General features: G+C 52.1%; 2 protein-coding genes across 2 annotated transcripts in view; one reads left to right on the forward strand and one right to left on the reverse strand.

The window, feature by feature from the left end:
- Positions 1–312: 312 nt before the first annotated feature.
- Positions 313–5,431, reverse strand: SOWAHB (sosondowah ankyrin repeat domain family member B). The gene has a single exon (XM_075929445.1). It carries the CDS (start codon positions 5,276–5,278, stop codon positions 3,515–3,517), a length of 1,764 nt encoding a protein of 587 aa, XP_075785560.1. The 5' UTR covers positions 5,279–5,431; the 3' UTR covers positions 313–3,514.
- A 98-nt stretch (positions 5,432–5,529) lies between these two features.
- Positions 5,530–22,644, forward strand: part of SEPTIN11 (septin 11) — a 121,887-nt gene continuing 104,772 nt past the window's right edge. The window contains exon 1 of the mRNA XM_075929448.1: positions 5,530–5,561. The gene's annotated coding sequence lies outside the window, so the exon portion shown is untranslated. The remainder of the gene's footprint in view (positions 5,562–22,644) is intronic.

Here is a 22,644-nt window from a genome sequence, read left to right on the forward strand (position 1 = left end):
GTTTGGTGCCCAACTTCCTTGGACACCTAATTCCTTCCAATTGCTTATAAATCTTACCTTTAGCACACTGGAATAAAACATGCCCAAGCCACAACTAACAGGGCAGGAATGTGGCGCCATTCTTCAGCAGCTGCTAGAGAGTGCGTCTTAGCACTTCAACTCATGTTTCGGGTAGGCTTGTTTATAGTTGCTGGGGGAGATTTTCTTAAGGGGATGAAGAGTCAAAGCTTTATTAGCATGATTGACCTCCATTCTGCTCTGTTGAGTTTTATTAATTGAAATTGATTCTTGCTTTTATTTTCAGTTTCATGGAGATATTTCATTGGTCTTAAGCTTTGGAATAATGGTTTACAGAAGCTAAATATGGGGGCAAGTATAAACACTGGCCCTTTAAGCTTGATGGATTCTAATATTTAGATCACTGGCCACACGCACTAGCAACTGATTCTTCCTTTTTGCCTACGCTGAACTTCCAGGAGCTATTTCAAAAGTGCCAGCCCTGTTTGCGGATAACACCCTAGCTTATTGGAAATGAAAATCAGAAAAAACAGAGCTGCTCTTCAGTGTTTGTGCTCTCTTGGTTTAACTCTCTCCCATTTGCTCAGCTTGGATGAGGAAAATGGGCTCTACAGTACCCCTTTCACTTAGGCTTCGTCTAGGCTACACGTTTTTGCAGCAGAAAATATGCTAATGAGGGACTCATTAGCATAACTCCAACATCATTAGTATATTCTGCCATTTCTTTTTGCGCAAGGGGTTTTTGTGCAAAAAGAAGCAGTGTAGCCACTTATGTTTTGCGCAAAAAGAAACAGCAGAAAATATGCTAGAGTCCCTCATTGGCATATTTTCGGCCACAAGAACGTGTAGTGTAGACGAAGCCTTGTAGTTCACTTCTAATCAATTTCACTTCCTGGGACTGATGCCCTGCTACAACGGTGCAGCCTTGGGGTTGCACATATAGGGCAGATCATGCCTTATCCTACTGAAAAACCCATGCACTGGGTAACATCAGTCACCACTCTCGTGCATTCACGCTGATAAGAGTTCCTAAAGTTACACGCCGACAGGGAATAGTGCACTGGTTAGGGGCTGCAATCCGGCAAATGCTGGGTTTTACAACCGAGGTGGGATTAGCCATCGTAGTAAAGTTAAGCACATTTGTCGGATGAGGGTCTGGGTGATGTCACCTTGTAGTAGCTGGCATTCAGCCAAGACAAAAGGCTCTTCTCCTACTGCTAACAAGGCTCATCTTTGAGCCTGGGAGGCTGGCTACTTTGTAAAATGAAGGGCAGGGTTTCTAGCCCTTCCTCCGCATGTAACGGATCTAGCAGTCACGGCTATTGCCTGCACCAAACGAGCACAGTTTGGTTCCCCACCGTGGGTGGGGAGCCTCAGAAGGTTCAAGGCTCCTAGGGCGAGCAAAGCCATCGCTACTGCTGGAGGGCTTCACAACTGCCCTTGCCTGTAGCCGTCCCTAACGCACCTACCCCCAAAAGAGACAGCCATGCTCAAGCAGGGATACTTGCCAGGGAGGAAGTGATCAGGTCTCCCTTGGCCCCCCCACTAAATCTACATGCTAGAAAATCTGCTTAAACAGCAGCCTGTCGCACTAGTGCGGTTGTGACCCTCATCTGCTGCCCCCGTGGCCTTCCACCTACAGGGAGCTGGTCGAGGGCCTACAGCATGTAAGGCACGGACAAGAGTCCGATTGTGCTCCCTGCATTCAGCATGCTTAGCCCTGTAGGGGGGCGTCGAGGGCTTTGTGCGCCAGGAGTATGCAGGGAGGTGCAGCAGATAGCACGCTGTGCAGAAGTTGGGTGGGGTGTGGTTTGGAATGAACACGTCACACCCTACAGCGTCTGTTCTTACCTCCACCTTACCTGGGGACACTCCGCCTGCCTCCAGCTTCCCAGGCAAGAAGGTCCCTGGGAAATGTAGGGTCCTCTCCCCATGCAGCTTAACTTCTTTGGCTTTTAAAGCGAGTGGGGCCCTTGATCTAAATATTAAAATCCATCAAGGTTACAGGGCCTCATGTAGCTGCTGAAAACAATTATTCCAACACTTAAGACCAATGAAATATTTCAGCTGAGAGCAAACAGCTGCAGAAACCACTCCACCCCCAGCAATATGTGCAACCTATGACTTTGGAGCATTGTGCCCGTCTGGGAATCCAAGACAGACGTTAGCTGCTCTGTTTTCATTACCCATCACCCAGGAAGTGCAACCTCTAAACAAATAGCATCAATACAAATCCATAATCAGGGTTAATACTCTTTGTTCAGGTTTTGCTATGGTGCACATTTTGCACTTCTTGTGCGGAAAAAAAATGCAACTCGTTGCATAGAATATTCAAATGAGAAATTCTTCTAATTTTTTAAAACTATCAAAATCCAGCTAGTTGCATTTAGGAATAAATTGCCTGAGCAAATATGAAAGACAGGCAGGAATACAACAGAACTAACAAAGCTGGCATGAGACAGCCAACAGAGCACAACTGCTGTTTGTGCGTGTGGTGTTATGAAGATGTGAAACCCCTCAAAGATTCCTCAGCTGTGGATGAAAAGAATGAGAAAATTGGACACCCTGAGCGGTTGACACTTTTCAGAAAACGTTTCCACACTCGCTGGCAGCATTATGAATGACTAACAAAGCTACTTTATGGGGAAAAAAAAGCACTTTATGAATCTCGTCCATTTAAAAACATTGTTTTTAACTAGATTAGCCATATTTCCCATCTTTGTGATTGTGCTTTTTTCAGTCGCTCCTTTGATCTACACTGAAACAAGTCTTGGGTTTTCAAATCCAAACAGCTATAACGTTTGGGTTTCCTAGGACCACGTCTCTGGTCTGGGGACTCCATCTTTCTTCCCCAAAATACACTCTCTCAAGGCAAATAAGTGAATAGCTGGCCACTAGTGTAGTGTTGTCCCAGTTTAAGAGCTTTTTCATCCCCCTCACCTATGACGTGAATATTTCGGTTCTTGTTTTGCTGATGATCCCTGCCTCTTTTCACAGCAGGAAGGACTTCAAACATGAGTTTTGCCTCCGTCTCTCTGCCCTGGGTTTCAGGCTGGAGGCCAGGTCGGACGGGGATGATTTAGTGTCCCTCCAATCTTTTCTTCCTGTGATCACTGCTTGCCTCTTTCCCCCCCACCCCAACTTTCCAGCAGCTAACGAATGGTTCTGAGACTACCTGAACCGTGGCAGGGAGGGGAGCTAGTCTGAGAAGTAGCTCCGTTGCAGTCACCATGGCTAAGTCACAAGGAGCAAGGGCCCCCAGCTGCTTCCCAAATTGGGCTTTCCCCTATGGCTGGGAGCGGTGACAGTATTAGCTCACCGAGCAGACCGTTTCCAGACCAATGTTTCTATTTAAGACAGGCCAGAAAAGGGTCCAGTGAGAAGCAGCGAAATAGTTAATTAACCAGAAAGTCCCCCCTCGCCTCCACCTCTAGCTTGGCCCACTCTGTAGCAGACACCCAAGACTCGTTGTACGTGTGCTCCCCACCGTGAGCTGTCAGTCACTATACTCCTCCCGCTCCCTCAGGGCGGGGTACTTGGCGGCCATTTTCCATTTCATGTGCTGTGTTTTCAGGCAGGCCGCGAGGGAGGTTTTCCTGCTGATGTTCCTGGCCACCTCCTGGCTCTTGGCCTTCCTGGAGGGCGAGGTGTGTCTGACTAAAGGCTGGGTGGGGAAGATAGTCTTGCCCTTTGGAGCCCCCAGCAGCTGCCACACTTCTCCAGAGGTGGAGCTGCTCAGGTATTGCCAAGGCCTCTTTCCGCTGCTGTCCCGCATGTGGACCTTAGAGTTCAACTTCTGGACCAGCAGCTTCATGATCCTCTGGTGTCCATGGATCGCTGCTAGGTGCAAGGGGGTGTAGCCACAGCTGGACTTCACGTTCACATCCAGGGGGATGCCGGCTTTCTGGGACCCACTGACTAAGTCCTGGAGCACTTGAGTGGCTCCGTGTTTGGCAATCCAGTGGAGCGCCGTGTAGCCCGAGATAAAGTCCCTCTGCAAAGCAAGATGTGGATCTTCCAGGAAGAGCGCCCGGACCTGCAGCCAGGAGCCAGCGGCCACCATGACGATCCAGTTGTGCTCCCTGGGCTCCAGGGGCACCAAGGAGGGTCTGGAGTCAGGAGGCCCATGGGAGGCTGGTAGAACCTCCTCTGTGGCCGCACACACCTGTCTTTGCAAAAAGTCCAAGTGCAGGAAAGTGATGGGAGCGTCCACACCTGGGGAGGCCAATACTGCCCGCCTGGACATCTTCCTGGACCGCCGCAGGCGCCGGCCTCTCCTCCCCTGGACCTGGTCCCTCAGCTCATCCTCGGAGGAGGACGCCCTGCTGCTCCCCGGGGTGCTCTTGCTCCGGAATGAGTGGCGGGGGCCGGGCGCGACGCCATTCACCTCCACCTCCTGCCCGTTGGCTCTGCGCTTGCTGCGGAGACGGCGGGCGCGGGGGGCCCCGTTGCTGAGCTGCGGCCCCCCTGGGTCTCTGGGCCCTTTGCCTGCTCCCCTGGGGGGGCTGGCTTCCCGGCCCCTCGCCTGCGGCAGAGAGTCGCTGCTCTGGCTGCTGGGGCTCGCCTGCTCCACGAACCCCTCCAGGTCCTGCAGGGCCAGCTGGCACCGGATGCTCCTGAAGATGGGCGGGGGGCGCCCCCAGGCATCCTCGGGGGGCGGCGGGGCCGGGGGAAGCGCGGAGCAGTTGTCCCGGCTGCTTTCCACCCACGCCTGGATCCGCTGCTGCTGCTGGAGCCCTGAGAGCGCGCAGGACGCACCGGGCAGGGCGGCTGGGGCGCAGGGCTCCGGGGGGCCCCCCTGGTCGCCGGGCCGGGCCGGGCCAGGAGGCGGCTCCGCTCCCTGCCTCGCTGGGTCTGCAGGGGGCAGGCTGGGGCCCCCCCGGCCCGCTCCGCCCGGACAGGAGCCGGGATGGTCCCGGGTGGGCGCCGGGCGCTGCTGCGCCTGGAACGCGCCGTGCGCCCTGGCAGCGCCGTGCGCCCCGCCGCCTCCTGCGGCCTCCCCTTGCGCCGGCTCCTCGCCCAGCAGCTCCCGGTACCTTTTCCGCAGCACCACGTACTTGGGGCCGCCCGCCGCCTGCTGCACCGTGGCCACGGCGTTGACGAAGCCCTTGAACTGCTCCCGGCGCTGCTGCACCTGCCCGGCCGCCCCGGGCTCCCGCAGGAAGCGCTGGAAGTGGCCCAGCAGGGAGGCGTTGGTCACTCGCCCCCCAGCCTGGCACAAGAAATCCAGCAGCGCCTCCTGGCTCAGCTCCCCGGCCATGGCTCTGCCCCTTCGCTCGGTGCCCCTGGGCAGCGGCGGGGCTGTCCCCTCTGGCTCTGGGCTCTCCTACAGGCCAGCCCCTGATAAAGTTCCTGGAGGAGTCAGTTTCACCTGCTCCCCTCTGCTCCTCCCCCGCCAGCTCCTCCCCTCCCCTTCCCTCCGGCACGGGTCGCTCCTTCCCCAGCGTTCCCGGCATGAGTCAGGCAGCAGGCTGGGGTTCAGCGTGTGTACAGCCGTGAGCCAGCCAGGGGACGAGTCGGAGAAACTCGGCTCTCACCTGTAGGCAAGTTGTGGGCTGTTTTTTATAACTTACTTTCACGTTATCTACCCCCGCCCCTTTCCTTGTCTCGCAGCCACCTGGGGGTGTCCCTGAAAAGAAAACGAGGAGGCTGACCTGTAGTCCTGTGCCTGAGCAAATGGCAACCAAAGTTGTGCCACAAGACAGCTTCCTGGGGAGGGGAGAAGAGAGAGGGTGGAATAATAGAAATCTGGGCAAAAGCAGAGTGTTGTGAGCCCCCACCAACCAATTTCCCTCTTAAAGTGAGTGGCATTTATGCTGGTTAAAGGGTTGTGGTTACTGCCATTTTGAAAAAAGTTTCTTAAGGTAGTAGTCCTGAGTTTAAAACAACCACCCAAGCTGCTTGTGTTCAAAAAGTGCATGACTTGGCATGTAAACAGAAAGCAGCGCAGTATAACTTTATAGTACTGAAATGAAATTACATTTACAATGTGTTCTGGGGGGGGGGGGGGTTCTGCTCCCCTCTTGAAGTCCCAGGAGCTAAACTAGAGGTCTATAAAGTCAAATGAGCTTCAAATCAAGCAGGAGGTAGGCACAAGGCTTTTCTTTGCTGTTCAGAAGGCCCTCAGACAAACATTTAGGTGTGGGAGTAACTTTGCGCAGTTGAGTAGCTCACCAGTGACAGTTACTCAGGTGCCCAGGGATTTGCAGAATCAAGCCTTAAAACATTGCTCCTATAATGGGAGCTACTACCAGGTTTTCCCAGTACCCATGCTAAATCCAATGCATCCCACTGATCTCAGGAGATGAAGCATGTGCCCGAGGGTCCTGGTCCAGAATTGGCGTGAAACTGACAGGCAACACCAGGAAAACAGAGCAAACTAAAACAAAGTTAAAAACTTGAAACGTCACAATAAAATAGATTTATTTCACTAACTCCTGACAGTTACAGTTCAGTGTTAGTTACTCAATTTTCATTCATGAATGTAGTTTTCAACTGGATGGATCTTTAATCTGAAAAATGTACATGATTGAGATGGAAGGATTGCCCGAGGGGAGAACTGGGTTTCTGTTCTCCTTTGACTCTGCTCTTATGTTTTAGTGCCAGATTTCATAGTAAGACACAAGGAGAGAGAGAGAGAGACTCATTCGTGGATATTTATTATTAAATCCTTCCTGTTGCACAAGACACTAGGTATGTGTGGCACAATGCCTAATGTGTAGAATACTCTCTGGAGTATCCAGTATTTCAAGGGAGGCTGACAAATACTCTTGTTCTGCAATTGACAATGGATAGGCAGATTGCTGGGAGCTTCAAAGTTAATGGGGCCTGGCATGCACTTAGCATGCCAATTCCATGCTATCAGTTACAAGACTGTGGCCTAGGAGCGCAGTTAGCAGGAAATGGTTTAAAGTGAACTGCCAATGCTGCTGGACTAGTCTTGATAGGAAACCTACAAAATTCCCCTTTGACCACTACATACTACACCAAATATGCTGAAGAGCTCTTTGGGAAAATTGCAGGACCACTAACTGAACCGTGCATATTCCAGAAGGGGCTGCCTCACACAAGAACTCAGCAGTTTCTCCCACAGGCTGGAAGGAAAAAAAAAATCAGGAAACTTGCTTGCAAATCATGCATGAAACCCAAAACAATGAGCAAATAATCCTTGTGACAGCCAGCCAACGGCTAAAAGAGAAAGTGGAGTCAACAACAACACCGCAGCCCACAGAATGGCATGTCCATCAGAAACCCTGGCACCAGGACTCACCACATGGACGCTACAGGACAGCCTGACATCAGCAATTTAGCAAGACCACGCCTAACCGGAGCTGAATCATCTGTGCTCTGCAAGAGACTAAACTTCTGCCCCACCACAGAGCTTGACCGGTACTAATATGTGGGGAACAAGAAGAATTCTTCCATGACTCTTTCACATGAATTCTTTCACAACCTAACACCCACAATTACTATGTTCCCCGTGAGTGTCATAAGACAAATGATGGGCATGTCGCAGTGAACGAAACCATATTCTTGGTCATTATACTGACTGGTTCAGGAAAAAAAAAAAGGACTGTGAAATGTGACATCAACCACAATCCCTCTGCTGCCAAGAAGACAGCTCCACAGCCCCTGAAAGGCAGCAGCCAGAGATCAAACCAGCAGGAAGGGGAAGCCATCAGAGTCCTCCACCATCATGACATAAATAATGCAAAGAGCCCACACCACAGTTTACCCAGGAATGTAAGGGGGTCATCAAATTCTTTCCCAGGCACCTCCTTGAGAAACTCTGCAACTTCATTCCCCACAAACCCGCTTCGGGGACCTCTACATACTCTCTCAAATACCCAAACAAGCCAGACTCCTCTGGCCACAGCCCTCGTCCTGAAGAAATACCAGGACTCCTAGAAACTGTCCTCAAACCATTCACCACACAGTGGGTTAGCTTCCTCTAGGACACAACCCAACATCCTCCAACTCTGCAACATTAACAGCCTCCCTCCGAACGCCACCCAGGCCAGGCGTCGGGGGAGGGGGGGAAGGCGACAGGGATCATGTGCCCCCAAACTCTGAGGCTGAGAGAGGCCTGGCAGCCTGGTGCCCGCATGGGCAGTTTTGGGAAGGCATTTGCCTCCCCTTCCATAGGTTACTTGCTGCCCGTGTTTGGGTTTAAACCACACAATCACTACGCTCTCCAAGGAACTCACACAGGGAAATGACAAAAGAGTAGAACCCCCTATCACCTGTGGGTGAGCACTTTTCCCAGAGTGATTTCTCTATGTCCAGGGCTGCCGACGGGGTAGAGGTGGGCAAAAGGGGCAGTTGCCCCAGGAGCCAGTGATGTAAAAGGGGCCTGAGACTTCCCACCACCACCACTGTTACCATGGCGGCAGCAGCAGCAGTGGCCGAAGCCCTGGGCCCTTTAAATTGCTACCAGAACCCCGGGAGACAGTCTGGGTGGCGCTGAAGGTTGGAGAGAGGCTCCAGCCCCAGCCCTTCTGGTGGGTCTGAAGCGGAGCCCCCTCCCTTCTCTCCCTGCCCAGGTCCTCCACAAGTCTGTCACCAGCACTGTGTATATCTGACCTGTCAATCCTCATCCTTAAAGGAAACCTGCCCAACACATTCAACAGTCTGGGAGGTTAAATTCAAAACTTCCTTGGGGACTAAAAATCATGGAGTGGAGAGGGACACTAATTGCAAACCTCTATAAGCCACTTATCACCCTCTCCCATCCCTCCCCCTCATGATCCCAGAGGTGTTAATGGGCCCCTTCACCTTGAATGGTCCCTTGAAATAGGTGTTAACTACTTACGCTAAACCATGTTTCACCTTCTGTGTAGCTGTGAGAATATTTTCCAGTCCTGAACATGAGCTCTATGGAAGCTTCTCCTCTCCCTAAGGGTATGTCTACACTACCCCGCTAGTTCGAACTAGGAGGGTAATGTAGGCATACCACACTTGCAAATGAAGCCCGGGATTTGAATTTCTCGGGCTTCATTTGCATAAGCGGGGAGCCGCCATTTTTAAAACCCCGCTGGTTCGAATCCCGTGCAGCGCGGCTACACGGGGCACGAACTAGGTAGTTCGAACTAGGCTTCCTAGTTCGAACTACCGTTACTCCTCGTCATTTCACGATGATAAGTGCGTTGGCTACCTCTCAGCCATGAAATGATTAACAATGTTATCATCCAAAGTGCAAATTGAATTAAGCCTCAGAGTTGGAAAGTAAAAAAGCACTTTTGCATCCTTTGGACGGAAAGCCATGTCATTCGAAAATCATTCTCATTGTCCGAGAATGGGTTTACAAACGGAAGGTTATCTTCGCAACAAAGGACAGGACATTTTTTTAAACCAGCTTGAATTCTGGGGGAAAGAGCCAACAGGCCTGATTCATCCCAGTGTTACTCCAGTTTCATGCTGCTGTAACTCAGCACTCAATCCTCAATCCTGCAAGGTGGTCTGATCCAAGAAAGCATTTACATACATGCTTTGGTTAGAGATTCTGTACTGCCCTATTGACTTCAAGAGGGCTGGTCACATGGATTGGGCCAGAACATATAGGCTACGTCTACACTGGCGGCTTCTTGCACAAGAACTCTTTTGTGGAAGAGTTCTAGTGCAAAAACTCTTCCACAAGAGCGTGTCCACACTGCCATGTGCTTTTGCGCAAAAGATGTGCTTTTGCACAAGAGCATCCACGACAGTGTAGACGCTCTCTTGTGCAAGAAAGCTCCGATGGCCATTTTAACCATAGGGGCTTCTTGCACAAGAAATTCACGTTGCCTGTCTACACTGCCCTCTTCTGGAAGAGCTCTTGCACAAGAGGGCTTATTCCTTGTGGGGAGAGGAATAACTCTTCCAGAAGAAGCCCTGTTTTCAACGCTATACTGTAAATTTACTTGCACAAGAATGCGCATGCAGTGTAGACAGCAGGCAAGTTTTTGCGCAAAAGAAGCTGCCAGTGTAGACGTAGCCTCAGTGTTTTACATCAAAGTCTCCTTGTGTTACTGGCATAATGCAGGAGGGAAGCAAGCCCTAATCTAGAAGCTTTCCCTCTGTTCATGCAGATTTCTTTTGTCCTTATATATGAGAAGTTTTTTCTCAATGTTCATCGCTGTCATCACAGTGATAGTCACAATGCTAGTTATGGCTGTATCAGAATGCACATGTTAAGTTCCAATGTTATGACAAATCAACATAAGCCATATGTCGTAGTTTAATTTACTCCTCGTCTCTGACAAAACAGAAGTTGCTCATTTTAGCCCTGATCCTGCAAGCTGTCCCGCCTGGGGAGACCCTTTCATGTGCACACACGAGTCCTGTTGACTTGCATGAAGATAGAGCAGTGGCAGGCAACTCACAGACCGAAGGCTGGGGTTCTAGGTGTGGCCCAGGAGACATTTTGTTTACTGTTGCGGGTGCACTAGGTTGCCAGATTCTGCTGGTTTTTCTCTGCATAGTTGGTTTTTTCCCTACCAGTATTACTAAAGTGACACACACGTAAAGCCAGGTCGCATAAAGTGAGGTGCATGCTGATTGCACACAACTTTGTGAGAGCCGGGTGCTCCCTCTGTGTCCAATCAAAGTGCTAGTACAGTTCAGTCATCACCTCCTGCAAATTCTAGAGACACAGCTGCAGTCAGTAAAACTTCCCTATCCCAGGATACTGCCTTGGTTATGACAATCTTGTGGCCCTCTGAGATGGAAGGGCCATACATGCAGCCACTCATGGCTGGGATTACCTTTCACAGCAGTCGAGGGTGTGCTGGGGTCAGCAACTCTGAGTGTAGGAGCCTTCACCAATCTGCAATTCAACATAATAACAAGCAGGGTGAAGAGAGAAAAAGCAGAGCAAAGGGAATTCAAAGATCTTTTCCTGGCTTTCGGTAATGTTTACAAGGACAGAGACCAAATCTTTCTCGGTTTGGAAAGCACTTAGAACAAAGTAGGTGATACCACCCTCTAATTATATTGCAGTATTTAAGAACCACTGCTTGATAAGGTTTCCAGGAAAGAGTGGGGGTGTGGGGCATTGGAGTGGAATGAAGTTTGCTCCTGAGTTTATTGGCTAACATATTAATTTTTCTGTTGTATTAGGTGGGAGGGAGAGCTCAGTGGTTTGAGCATCGGCCTGTTAAGCCCAACGTTGTGAGCTCAGTCCTTGAGAAGACTGTTTAGGGATCTGGGGCAAAATCTGTCAGGGATGGTACTTGATCCTGCTGGACTCAATGACCTTTCAAGGTCCCTTCCAGTTCTAGGAGATAGGCATCTCCATTTTTTTTCATTTAGGTGCTGGGTGATTTTTTTGTAAAAGCAATTGCTAGGGTGCTCAGAAATTATATACACACATTCTTGACACTTTTCTTAATTCACGGATAATAACACAGTCAATATTAAGTGCTTAAAATATATAATATTTTTAAAGTCTCATAGAAAGTTTCAGATGTAATTTTTAATTGCTGACTTTTCCCCCTTCATTATTCTTGAAGTAATGCTGTTTTTCAAAAGGGCATAAAAAGAACATTGAAATACAAGCAGTCCCTGGGTTACGTACAAGATAGGGACTGTAGGTTTGTTCTTAAGTTGAATCTGTATGTAACTCGGAACTGGCATCCAGATTCAGCCGCTGAATCTGAATCTGGACACCAGTTCTGACTTACATACAGATTCAACTTAAGAACCCCAGGCGTCCCCAAGTCAGCTGCTGCTGAAACTGATCAGCGGCTGATTCCAGGAAGCCTGGGGCAGAGCAACTCTGCCTCGGGCTTCCTGTAGTCAGCGCTGGTCAGTTTCAGCAGCGGCTGACTTGGGGACGCCTGGGGTAGAGCAGCTCGGGTGCTGCTGCATTGGTCCAGTAGCACGGCCGCTCCTCGGCGCTACTGGACCAACCCAGCAGCACCCCAGCTGCTCTGCCCCAGGCGTCCTGATTCAGCCACTGCTGAAACTGATCAGCAGCGGCTGAATCAGGACTCCTGGGGCTGAGCAGCTGGGGTGCTGCCGGGTTGGTCCAGTAGCGCCAAGGAGCGGTGCTGCGGGACCAACCGGCAGCGCCCCACCTGCTCTACCACAGGCCCCGGGCTTTGCTCCACATCTCCCTGGTCTGCTGGGGGGGGGCACGAGCTGTGTCCCCCCCAGCAGACCAGGGAGACGCGGAGCAAAGCGGCAGAGGACCCGGGCTGGACCGCGGCGCTTCCAGATCAGCGCCGCGGTCCGGCCCGGGTCCTCCACGGCTTTGCTCAGCGTCTCCCTGGTCTGCAGACCAGGGAGACGCGGAGCAAAGCGGCGCAGGACCCGGGGCCGGACCCGCGGCCGCTTCCAGATCAGCTGATCTGGAAGCGGCCGCGGGTCCGGCCCTGGGTCCTGCGCTGCTTTGCTCCCCGTCTCCCTGGTCTGCTGGCTCCCGCAGCAGACCAGGGAGACGGTGAGCAGCTTTTCTCGCCCCGGAGGAGGCGGGCGGCGGGACCAGGCGTCCCGCCGCTCGAGTCCTCCGGGGCGAGAAAATCCCCGTTCGTAACTGCGGATCCGACATAAGTCGGATCCGCGTAACTCGGGGACTACCTGTATTTTGCTTTCATGGGAAAAACACAAGAGAGAATTAATTATATGGCCTCTTTGCAAAGAGATAATAGGAAGCAAACAGGTAAAATTTTGGACCTGCCGGACTTACCAATGCCCTAGCGGGCATGCTGACCCAAGAGAGTAGGTTGCTATTGTCTATTATAAAATATACTATATAAAAAAGGAAACAAATTGGTGGCATTTATGCTTGTAGAGATGTCTTGGTTTGTAGCTGCCTGTACTGGTATGTATCATATTATAAACTGCTCAAATGCTACAGTGAAACAAATGTATCGAAAACACTTAAAGTGAAGTGACACTAGCTAGCTGCATCTGTAGCGTGGCTGAAGGGAGCTGGAGCACATCTTCCAGTAAATAACTCAGTCCTTGTTTTGTATTCCAGTAGCACCCAGAGGCTCAGAGGGACTGGGGCTCTATTGTGCTGAATCAGGGTGGGCCAGATGTGGCCCTCCAAGCCTTTCAATCCGGCCCGTGGCCAGCCCCGTCGGAACCCGTAGGCCTGAAGCAGCCAAGACCGCTCCAAGCGGCTGGCTGCCAACGGGAGCTTCCCAACTCCCTGCGGTCACCACCTAAACCTTCTGCACCTCCCTCTCTGCCCCAAGTCACGACTCCCTCCCAGCTCCTGCACCTCCTTCTACATCCCTCCTTCAGGCCAGAATCCTCTCCTGCACCCATACCCCCTGCTGACCCCTGCATCCTGACCCTCTGCCCCAGGACACAACCCTTTCTTCACCCTTTCCTGCACCCAAATCCCTACCTCAAGCTCCCTTGTGCCCCCAACATCCATCCCAGACCCTGCATACCCTCCACAGAAAAGTGGGGCTCTTGACCACTCACCAAAGCCTTGGAGTGGAGTGGCCATTACAAATTATTGCCCACCCCTGCCCTAGGGTATGCGACACGCAAAAGAAGTCTGTAACAGATCCAGGAATAGAATCCAGCCTTAACCAAAAGACAGGCCTCTGTCCTTTCTCACACTGCATCAGTGGCATGCTGGTATCCCAAGTCACTGCAGACCTTTAGGTGTTTGGCTTATATAACCACATATCCACAAACCTCAGGAACCACCAAGCATGCACGGTCTTTGTGAACACCCTGCATAGACCATTATGAAAATAAATCTCACACACACTGTGTGTATTTTTGGTTGGTTTTAACTATGGCTATAACCACCAGGGGTCAGATCCTGCAGACACTTAGCAGCATGACGCATGTTGCATGTATGATTGCAGAACTGGGTTTCAAGGAGGTAAACTATGGACAGGTTGAACCTCTGTGGTCCGGGACTCTCTGGTCCGGCAACATCTGTGGTAGTTTGCCAGCGGCAGGGAGCTCAGCCAGTCTGGCAGCAGGGAGCCCGGCCAGCGGGCCAGCAGTTGGAGCAGGGCTGGCGACTGTGGCTGGAGTCCCACCAGCTGCATTGGGCCAGCTGTGACTTTGCCAGCCAGGAGCTGGATTCTGCTGGCTGGAGTGGTGCCAGGGAGCCCTGCTAGCTAGGAGTTGAGCTGCAGCCGGAGTGGGACTGCAAACCCCGATTGGAGCCTGCCAACTGGCCAGGGGCAGCAACACTGGCCAGGCTGGTGGCCAAGAGGTAAATCCCAGGAGAGCCCCAGGTCTGACCTCCCCAGTCTGGCAAACTCTCCTGTTGCCGGACCAGGGAGGTCCAACCTGCACTTATGTCCATACAAGGGGCTGGTTCTGGGTATCAGTTACAACAGATTATCAGACTGGTTGGTGTAACAAATTGTATTACATGGGAAAAGGAGTCCTAACTGTTGCTTTTCTGGACGTAGCTCTCCAGGCGCAACACTGTCTCTGTAAGGAAGCTTTAAATGGCTACAAGTCAAAAGTTACACCTCAGGAACAAAGAGCAGAACTGTTCAAGGATCTGCCAGCACTTCCAGAGCCAGCATAGACAGCAACAGGGGGGCTGACAGCTTCCAGGAGCCCCTAGGCAAGGAGTGTGGGGGCCTGGCTCTGTGCCCCAGAAGGGGAGGGGCCACAGATAGAAGGGCTGGGGCAGCCGGCCCTCAGTGCAGCCCAGATCTCAACACCACTCTCCTTCCTCCAGCCCTGAGAGCCGCGAGGAGCATGTGGCACGGTGCTCTGGCAGCGATTTAAAAGGCTGGGACTCTTTGAATCACCAGGCCCTGGGACCGTTGCCACCTTTGCCCTTCCCTTGTCGGCAGGCCTGGACAGCGACATGTGATAGGATCTGTCTGTGCCGTAATATTCTTGCTTAGGGTGTATTTTATGAACACATGTTTACAGCCTACTGGCACTGTTCAATCTGCACTGCTAAACAGGGATGATCCCGTGGAAAAGTGAACATTTTTTAATCAAAACCAATGCATCTGGTTGCAACGTTTCGCTATGCCCACATCCACTATTCCACCCAAAACTAGCGCCCATCGCTGCATTCTCCCTCCTCGCCCCGCTCTTCCTTCGGATGGGCCCTCCACTGAATTCATAATCCTCGGCGTGTGACATCAGTGCGCTGCTGTGGCAGCGATGATGAAGGAACGAATGCTGTCTAATCTCATCACTGCAGGATCAAAGGGGAGAGGGTGATAGCTCGGCAGGGTAAAAACACGATATGTCTTGGGTAAGCACCAGCAGCATGATTCTGAAGAAAGGGTGGAATTGTAATGGAGTGATGTGTAAGCAGGATGTATTTTTAAAGTTCCTCCTTTCTCCTCAGGCAGTAATATCCTGCTTGATATATTGTCTATTACTAGGGTGACCAATTTCCCTCTGCTGAATACGGGACAGCTGGTTAAATTGCTCCATGTCAAGTGACTTCAGTGGCAATCAAGCAAAACTACGTAGTACCAATGTTCAAATGAACATTAAACTGACTGAGCCCCGGTTAAAAAGAAATACAGTGTAGTTGGGGGTTTTTAATGTATCTTTATCATTATTTATTTATCTGTATCTTGCCTGGTGAGAGGTGGCCACACGCACATCCCCGTACACCTCTCTCACACAGGGGAGGTAACCAACAAATTTGCCCCAACCCTATCCCCCCTCCCTCCCCGCCCAGCATCCTCTGCCCTCCCTGCCTGGCTGGGCCCCAGGATGGACACACCTCTCCCGTTGCCATGTCTTCCCGAATTAACATGCAAGGGAGAGGGGGAGAGTAGAAGGTCTCTTTCTGCTGGGGTTCACACCAGAAGGTGACCAGCAGCAGCCTTTTGGCCCTGTGCAGGAGGGAAGGGACAAGAGCTGTGCCCAGCCATGAGGGGAGGGGGAAGACCTGGTCCATGTCTTTGTAAAGCTCATCTCTTCTCAGGCTGCTTGGGGGCAGTAACGGGGGGGGGGGAGGCTTAGCCCCTCCTGCCTGTGGGGAGCGCAGTTGAGCCTGCAGAGTCAAGGCCTGGACAAGCTGAAAGTGGCCTCCCTCCACCTGCCACTCCGGAGCTAAGCTGAGGGGTGCAGAGGCTTCCCCATTAGGGTTGCCAGGTGTCCGGTATTGTACTGGACAGTCCGGTATTTGCGCGCTCTGTCCGGTAAAAAAAAATCAGAAAATACCGGACGTGCATTGATTTCTGATTTTTCCGGCTGCGCACCGGACGGAAGCCTGGCGGGGGCGGGGGGGAGCGGCTGGGAGACCCAGCTGGGAGGCGGGGCCGCGATTGCCACCGGGAGCCCTCAGTCGGTCGAGTGTGAGGAGGAGGGGAAGCCTCCTTCTCGCTCGTGTGTCGCCGGGAGCCTGCGCTGACAGGCAGCAAGTGCCCAAGTCAGTCCTGCTCCCCGCTGGCCAATTTGCTCACCCCCCCCCACTTCCCGGCTGGCCGGTTCTCCCCCACTTCCCCTCCTGATCTTCCCCGGCCAGCCCCCCTGCACTACCCCAGCTCTGCTTCCCACCGGCCCGTTCCTCTTCCTGATCTCCCTCGGCCAGTGTTGCTGCACCTCTCCCCGCCCCCACCAGCTCTGCTTCCCGCCCCCTATTCCTCCCGGCCAGCCCCGCAGCTCCCGACCCCCCCCAGCTCTGCTTCTCGCTCCCCCCTCCTCCCGGCCACCCTCGAGGCCCCTGATCCCCCCCAGCTGTGCTTCCCCCCCCCCTTACTCCCAGCCAGCCCTGCCCACTCCTGGCCAGTTCCCCCTCCCCCGATATCCTGCGGCCAGTCCCGTTCTGCCCGACCCCCCCCCCACGACCAGCCCTGCTTCCTGTTGGCCCCCTATCTCCTCCGACCAGCCCCATTCCCCCCCCCCCCCCGTTAGCAGTTTCCAGGCCCCCCCCCTTCCCGGCCAGCACCGCTCCCTTCCTGGCTGGTCCTTCGCCTCCTCCCCCACCCCCATGAAGTGTGTCTGGGTTTTGTTTTTTTTAATGACTGCCTGGCAACCCCTAGCAGTGATCCAGGTTCTTGGAGTCTTTTTTTGCTCAACAACTTTGGTCCCCCCCTTTTTTTTTCCAAAAAAAATTTTTCCCGGTGGTTTTTTTTGGCGGGGGGGTGTTCGGTATTTTTGTTTCAGCCATCTGGCAACCCTATTCCCCGTGCCAGGGGGCTATGACACATGTAGGGCTAGGCTCCTCCTACTAGGCCAGAGGGTTGTGAGCTTTCCTGAGAGGCCGGCCCAGCCAGAAGCCGGAGGAGAAGAAATCAACCTGCCACTGGCCAAGCTCCTGGCAAGCTGAGTGCTCCAGCCAGGGCCTGGCTCTTTGTACAGCACTAGGAGCATGACATGTCCCACCAGATGGTTATGGAGGAGAAGTGGGGCTGGGGAGGGGGAAGAAGAGGCAAAGCAAGGAGAGGACAGCAAGAGTGGGAGCACATAAACGGCCAAAGGGTGGGCAGCCTCACCTTAAGACTGACTTGGTGCAATGCTGCAGGTGTAACCCACACTCGTACTGGGTGTGGCTCACTGTCTCATGTAGTGGCACTTTTCCCACCTACAGAGAGAGAGAATGAGTTTCCGAGCCAGCTGGCTTTTAGCTCAAGAGGTAGAGGCTCATGCACAAAGTTCCAGCGTCCCAGGTTCAGTTCTGCCTGTCAGTGTTACGCAAACAAAGATACGGCTTACGACCATCCGTACTTACAACCAACCTCCCATTATAATATTTTCGAGTTGAGAACCATGTACGTCAAGTTTTTCGAACAGCGTGAGCAGTGCATTTAAGGATATTTCCGACTTACAACCAAATCTAGTTACATCCAGGTGTTCGGAACGTAACCTGTTCGTAAGTCATGGACTGCCTGTATTTTGACTTTTGGTGCTGTCTACATGGCAGTTATTTTGAGAGAGAGCGCTCTTCCCCCGACTTCCCTTACTCCTCGTACAATGAGGGTTTCAGGAGTAGGAGTAAGCAGTCCTCCAGCTCAACATTATTTTGACATTATGTCAAAATAATTGCTTGTGTGTAGATGCGGGCTATGTTATTTCTGGATAGTCAGTTATTCCAAAATAACACTGCTGTGTAGACATAGCCTGAGTCTGCAGCAAACCAGGTGTGAATCCACAACGCTCTAGCTTGCCAAGTACTGTACTAAAATGCTGTGTGGTCCCTGCCACAGGCCGCTAAAAGGTCTATATTGTGCACATTGACATGTGTTTGACTGCTGTTGACTGCTGCACATTGACTGCTGTTTGAAATGGAAGCACATACCACTAAGGTGCTGTAGATTCACACCCTAGCTTACATGCATTAAGGCCTGGTCTACACTAAAAATGTAGGTCAACCCAGCTACATTGCTCAAGGGTGTGAATATCCACACCCCTGAGAGGTGTAGGTAAACTACCCTAATCCCAATGCAAACAATGCTAGGTCAACTGAAGAATTCGTCCCTTGGCCTAGCTGCCAACTCTCAAGGAGGTGGATTACTGATACATTGGGGGGGGGGGGGGCGCCCCTCCTGTCTTCATAGGTAGTGAAAGGCTACAAGTGCACAGCAGTAGTGTTGCTGATGTTGTGTATTAAATGTAGCCAAGCCGCTGTCTTCCCCTCCTCCCACCCTTAATCTTTCCCTTTGTCTGTTTCAAGCTAAGTGGTTTAAAGAGATACTATTGTTTCATGGCTGTTTTGTAATTGTTTGCTCTGTCTTGTTGGTAATACCCTTCTAGGCTCTTGAAGTGAATGAAGTTTAGTGCTTCACGGTTGCTGGGCAACTCTAGCTGGGCAACTCTAGCCCGCCAAAGGTCATTTCTGACTCTTCCAGGAGAAATTTGAAATAAACCTATAATAGAGCTGGTCAAAAATAATGGGTGAATCCGCATTTCAAAAATAAGTTTTAAAAAATTGCCAAACAGCTTAAGCCCTTGATACAGCCACTCCCCTTTGAATGATACAGATTCCTCCACATGTACTATAGGTCTGACTTTAGGGACCCATATTCCTGGATTTTAAAGCACTGAGATCAAACAAATGCCAAATAAAATGACACAATTGTTTTCATTCAGCAAAAGGGAGGCTGATAAATTGAATAGTGCCATAGTTACAATGAAATACTATTAAAGGAAGAGGCCTGGAACCTCTTGTCTGCAAAATCGCAGAACTAGGATAGTTTCGGAGGGGTAGCCGTGTTAGTCTGTAACTGGAAAAACTTAAAGTGGGTTGTGCCCACGAAAGCTCATGATGCCGTCTCTATTTTTGTTAGTCTCTAGGAGCTGCAGAGCTAGGAAAGTTCTGTTAAAGCAGTGATCTGCTCACCCATGGGTGCTTTAGGATGAATAACTTGCCTTTCTCTTTGCACCAAAGTATGGATGTGATTTTAGATTTGATGAAATGAAGGTACTAACAGTGCATGTGTGGTTCCTCTTTCCAAATGGCTCTTAGAGGCACCATGCTGGATAATGACCCACGTTCAAACGAATCATAGAAAATCCCCTTGATTGTTGATTTGCCAACCCGTCTGTTCTAACAACTGTATCCAGGAAGTCCTCTACATGGTACTATAAGAGAGAAACCTGATTCACAACTGGGATGGCTGTGGAAGAAGGGGACGAGTCATCCTAGGGCTTGTCTAAGTGCGGGGTTTGTACCCTAGTGTCCCTTCACCAGTGGTCACCAACCGGTCGATTGCAGTCTACCAGTCGATTGTGGCACCCATAGGGGTCGATTGCCAGGACCAGCTGGCCAGGTGGCTGCCCCTCTTTGATCCTGCCCAGCTGGAGCATGGCACAGCCTCTGTGTTAACTTGCCAGCTGAGAGGGGAAGAGGCGTGTGTGCAAACACACACCTGCATCCCCACTCTTGCTCCAGCTCCAGGAGGGAGCTGGGTGGCTGGCACATGTGGCGCCCTGGAGACAGGACTACGCCGCACTGTTCCTCACGGGCTGTGTGCGGGGTCGGAGAGCCACCTTCCCCAGCACCCTGCTGCACCCGGCTGAGCTGTGTGCAGCTTCAGGGAGCCCCGGCCTTAGTGCCCCGCTGTGCCTGGCCTGCTGAAGCCAGCCCTGGGCTCTACCTGCCCCAGCCTCAGAGCTGCTGCCTGCAAGCAAAGGGCTGGGCCAGGCAGGGAAGAGACAATGACAATCTCATGTAAGAAATCAGTGCTTCTTGTGGAAATACTGTGCTGCTCCTGTTCGGGCAAAAGTCCTTTTGCGCAAAAGGGCCAGTGTAGACAGCTCCTTGCCCCAGCACTGCTGTCCTGCCGGAGAGTGCGCTGGGGTCACAAGGATGTGGAGGCAGGAGAGGGGGTGGAGGATGCGGGGGCAGGGTGAGAGGGGACAGGGGTTACACTGAGGGGCATGGGGTGGTGCAGGGGATCAGGCTGGGAGGAATCATGGGGCTGAGGGGAGTGAGGCTGGATCAGAGGGAAGATGTGAGGGAGGGGGTATAATTTTACTTGGCAGAAGCTGCACCTTCCTTTACTCCCCACGTCTTTGCCTTCCTCCCCCACAAGCTATTTGGCTGCATTCTCACCCTCTCACCTTTTTCTGCATTACTGCCCCAACCACCTCCCACCCCCAAACTCCCTCTTGTACCCCCACCCCACACCCTCTCCTGCCAGGAAACTCCCTTCCAGACTCTGCACTCCACCTCCCACCCAGATCCTGCATCCCTATCCCACTCGCTGGCAGCCCCGTCCCTGACCTCATTTCTGAACCTACCCCAGAGCCTAAAGGGGGCCCACAAAATCCACTAACTCTGGAACCCCAGAAGAGTAAATCTGGCCTGTGGGAAGCCCTGAACCACAGTCCTCCCTGCGCCTTCCCCATACCCTGTGCGGGGCTGGCGTGCAAGAGGAGCGAGGTGTCTCAGTTGGGGGCCACATCAGTGCGGGTTGGGGGTTTTGGGAGGAGTTTTTTTGCTTCTCACGGGTGTGATCCCCAACTGATTTTTCTGTGGGCCTTTGGCCCCAGACCCCAAAAAGATTCTCCACCCCTGCTGTAAATAAAGAAAACATTGAAACCTTTTGAGTTGGACATAATGTTTTACTTTATTTAAAATGAAGTTTGATCAACTGACTTGGGAAAGTTAAAATGCTTCGTCTGTTTAATAATTTAAATGACATCGTTCTCCCCAGCTGCAGCACTGGCAAAATGGCTCGGGTGTAATTATGTAATTAACGGTGAGTTTCCATTAGCAACGAGTTGTCTGCAGAAAGGTTTGGAGAGGGCGCGGTCTCAAGAAAGGAGTGGGATCTCGGGGAAGGAACGGTGTAGATCCTGGCTTGCCCTGATATTTAAAAAATGATCTTGGGTGTAAAAAGGTCAGAGACCACTGCTTGACATGGTAGCTGCATAACGGAAACTACTAGTTCAGATAGTGTAAAACAAGGCTTCCAGTGTAAAACACTGGTATGGCTGGCCCTGGTGTACAAAGGAGGTAAGGGGCACAGAAGCAAGTCACTTTTTAGACCACGGCACCGTGTCTGAACTAGACGGTTGCTCTGTCCAGCTACATTCCCCAGTGTAGGCAAAAACCGAGACTCGACATCCGTTGAACTGAAACTCACACTTTTCCTCAGGGAGAGCTGCCGCCTGGCTTTCAGCTTCCTCTCATGTCACGTTCCCAGGCTCTTAAATTGCGATGAAAATCTTGGAGGAAAGAAACCAGTCAGACCCGGGTATCCCTTTAATAATAATTATTATGATTAATAAATAGTAATAAAAATAAATAATCATTAATCAAGGAGGACTCCCCAAAATGGAGAAGAACTTTGGCAAGAGCTTTGAGGCCATGATTACACATCCTGACTGTATGTGGAAAACACAGTGATAAACAGCATCGTATTCACACTTCCTGGGATGGTCTTAGGGTGAGAGGGAGCACCCAAACTGCAGTACACAGTTACATTGCTGCATCCTTCCAGGGAGTCTGGGAACTACAACTCGAGTCTTCCCTTGTGCCCCTCTTGGTCTGGCAGGAAAGTCATTTCCTGCTTGTCTTAGCTGCCAGCAGACCGCTACCCTTTCCTTCCCAACCCCCTGCTATTCCTGGCTCTGCTGGCTAGAGCATTGGAGGGCTAGAAAACTTTGCTCAGATCCCTCCTTTCCCCAGGTACTCTAGGTGCAGAGTAAGAGAATGTACAGAACCATTTGGCCCTTCATAGAAAAGTAAGGCTGTGTCTAGACTGGCAAGTTTTTCCGCAAAAGCAGCTTCCGTGTTAACCCCTGCAGCACCGGCCAGCAGCACCCTTCCCCCCCCACAGCCGCAGGGCCCTGCATGGCCAGGCACAGCATCCGCCCACACGTCCTAGGGGCGAGCCCACACATGCCTCATGCGCCTGGAGGCTGGGCCATGCACCCCGGGGGTGGCGCCGCGTGCCTGGGGCGCCAAAATGGCTCGGGCTGACCCTGATTGGCGCTCCAGTCCTCCCACTGTCCCACCACGGGGCTGCTGCACACAAAATCTACTAGGCTGCCCCCCCCCCCCCCCCCGCCAGGCTCTGGCATGGGAGGGGAATATGGGGAGCATCTTTCTCCTTCTCAGACGGGGTCACATGAGCGAGGGGCTTTTGTTTTTAACTTCTCACTTGTATGCGGCCCCCAACTGATTTTCTGTGGGTCAAAAAAGGTTCCATGCCCCTGTACAGGGGCGGATTTAGGGCAGGGCGAACGGGGCAGCCGCCCCGGGCCCCGCACATAAAAAAGCTCCGCGCA

This window comes from Pelodiscus sinensis, chromosome 5, assembly GCF_049634645.1.
Source record: "Pelodiscus sinensis isolate JC-2024 chromosome 5, ASM4963464v1, whole genome shotgun sequence".
NCBI lineage: Eukaryota > Metazoa > Chordata > Testudines > Trionychidae > Pelodiscus > Pelodiscus sinensis.

Excerpts from the sequence above, each read along its gene's own strand:
- SOWAHB (XM_075929445.1), bottom strand. The coding sequence starts at position 5,278 with ATGGCCGGGGAGCTGAGCCAGGAGGCGCTGCTGGATTTCTTGTGCCAG.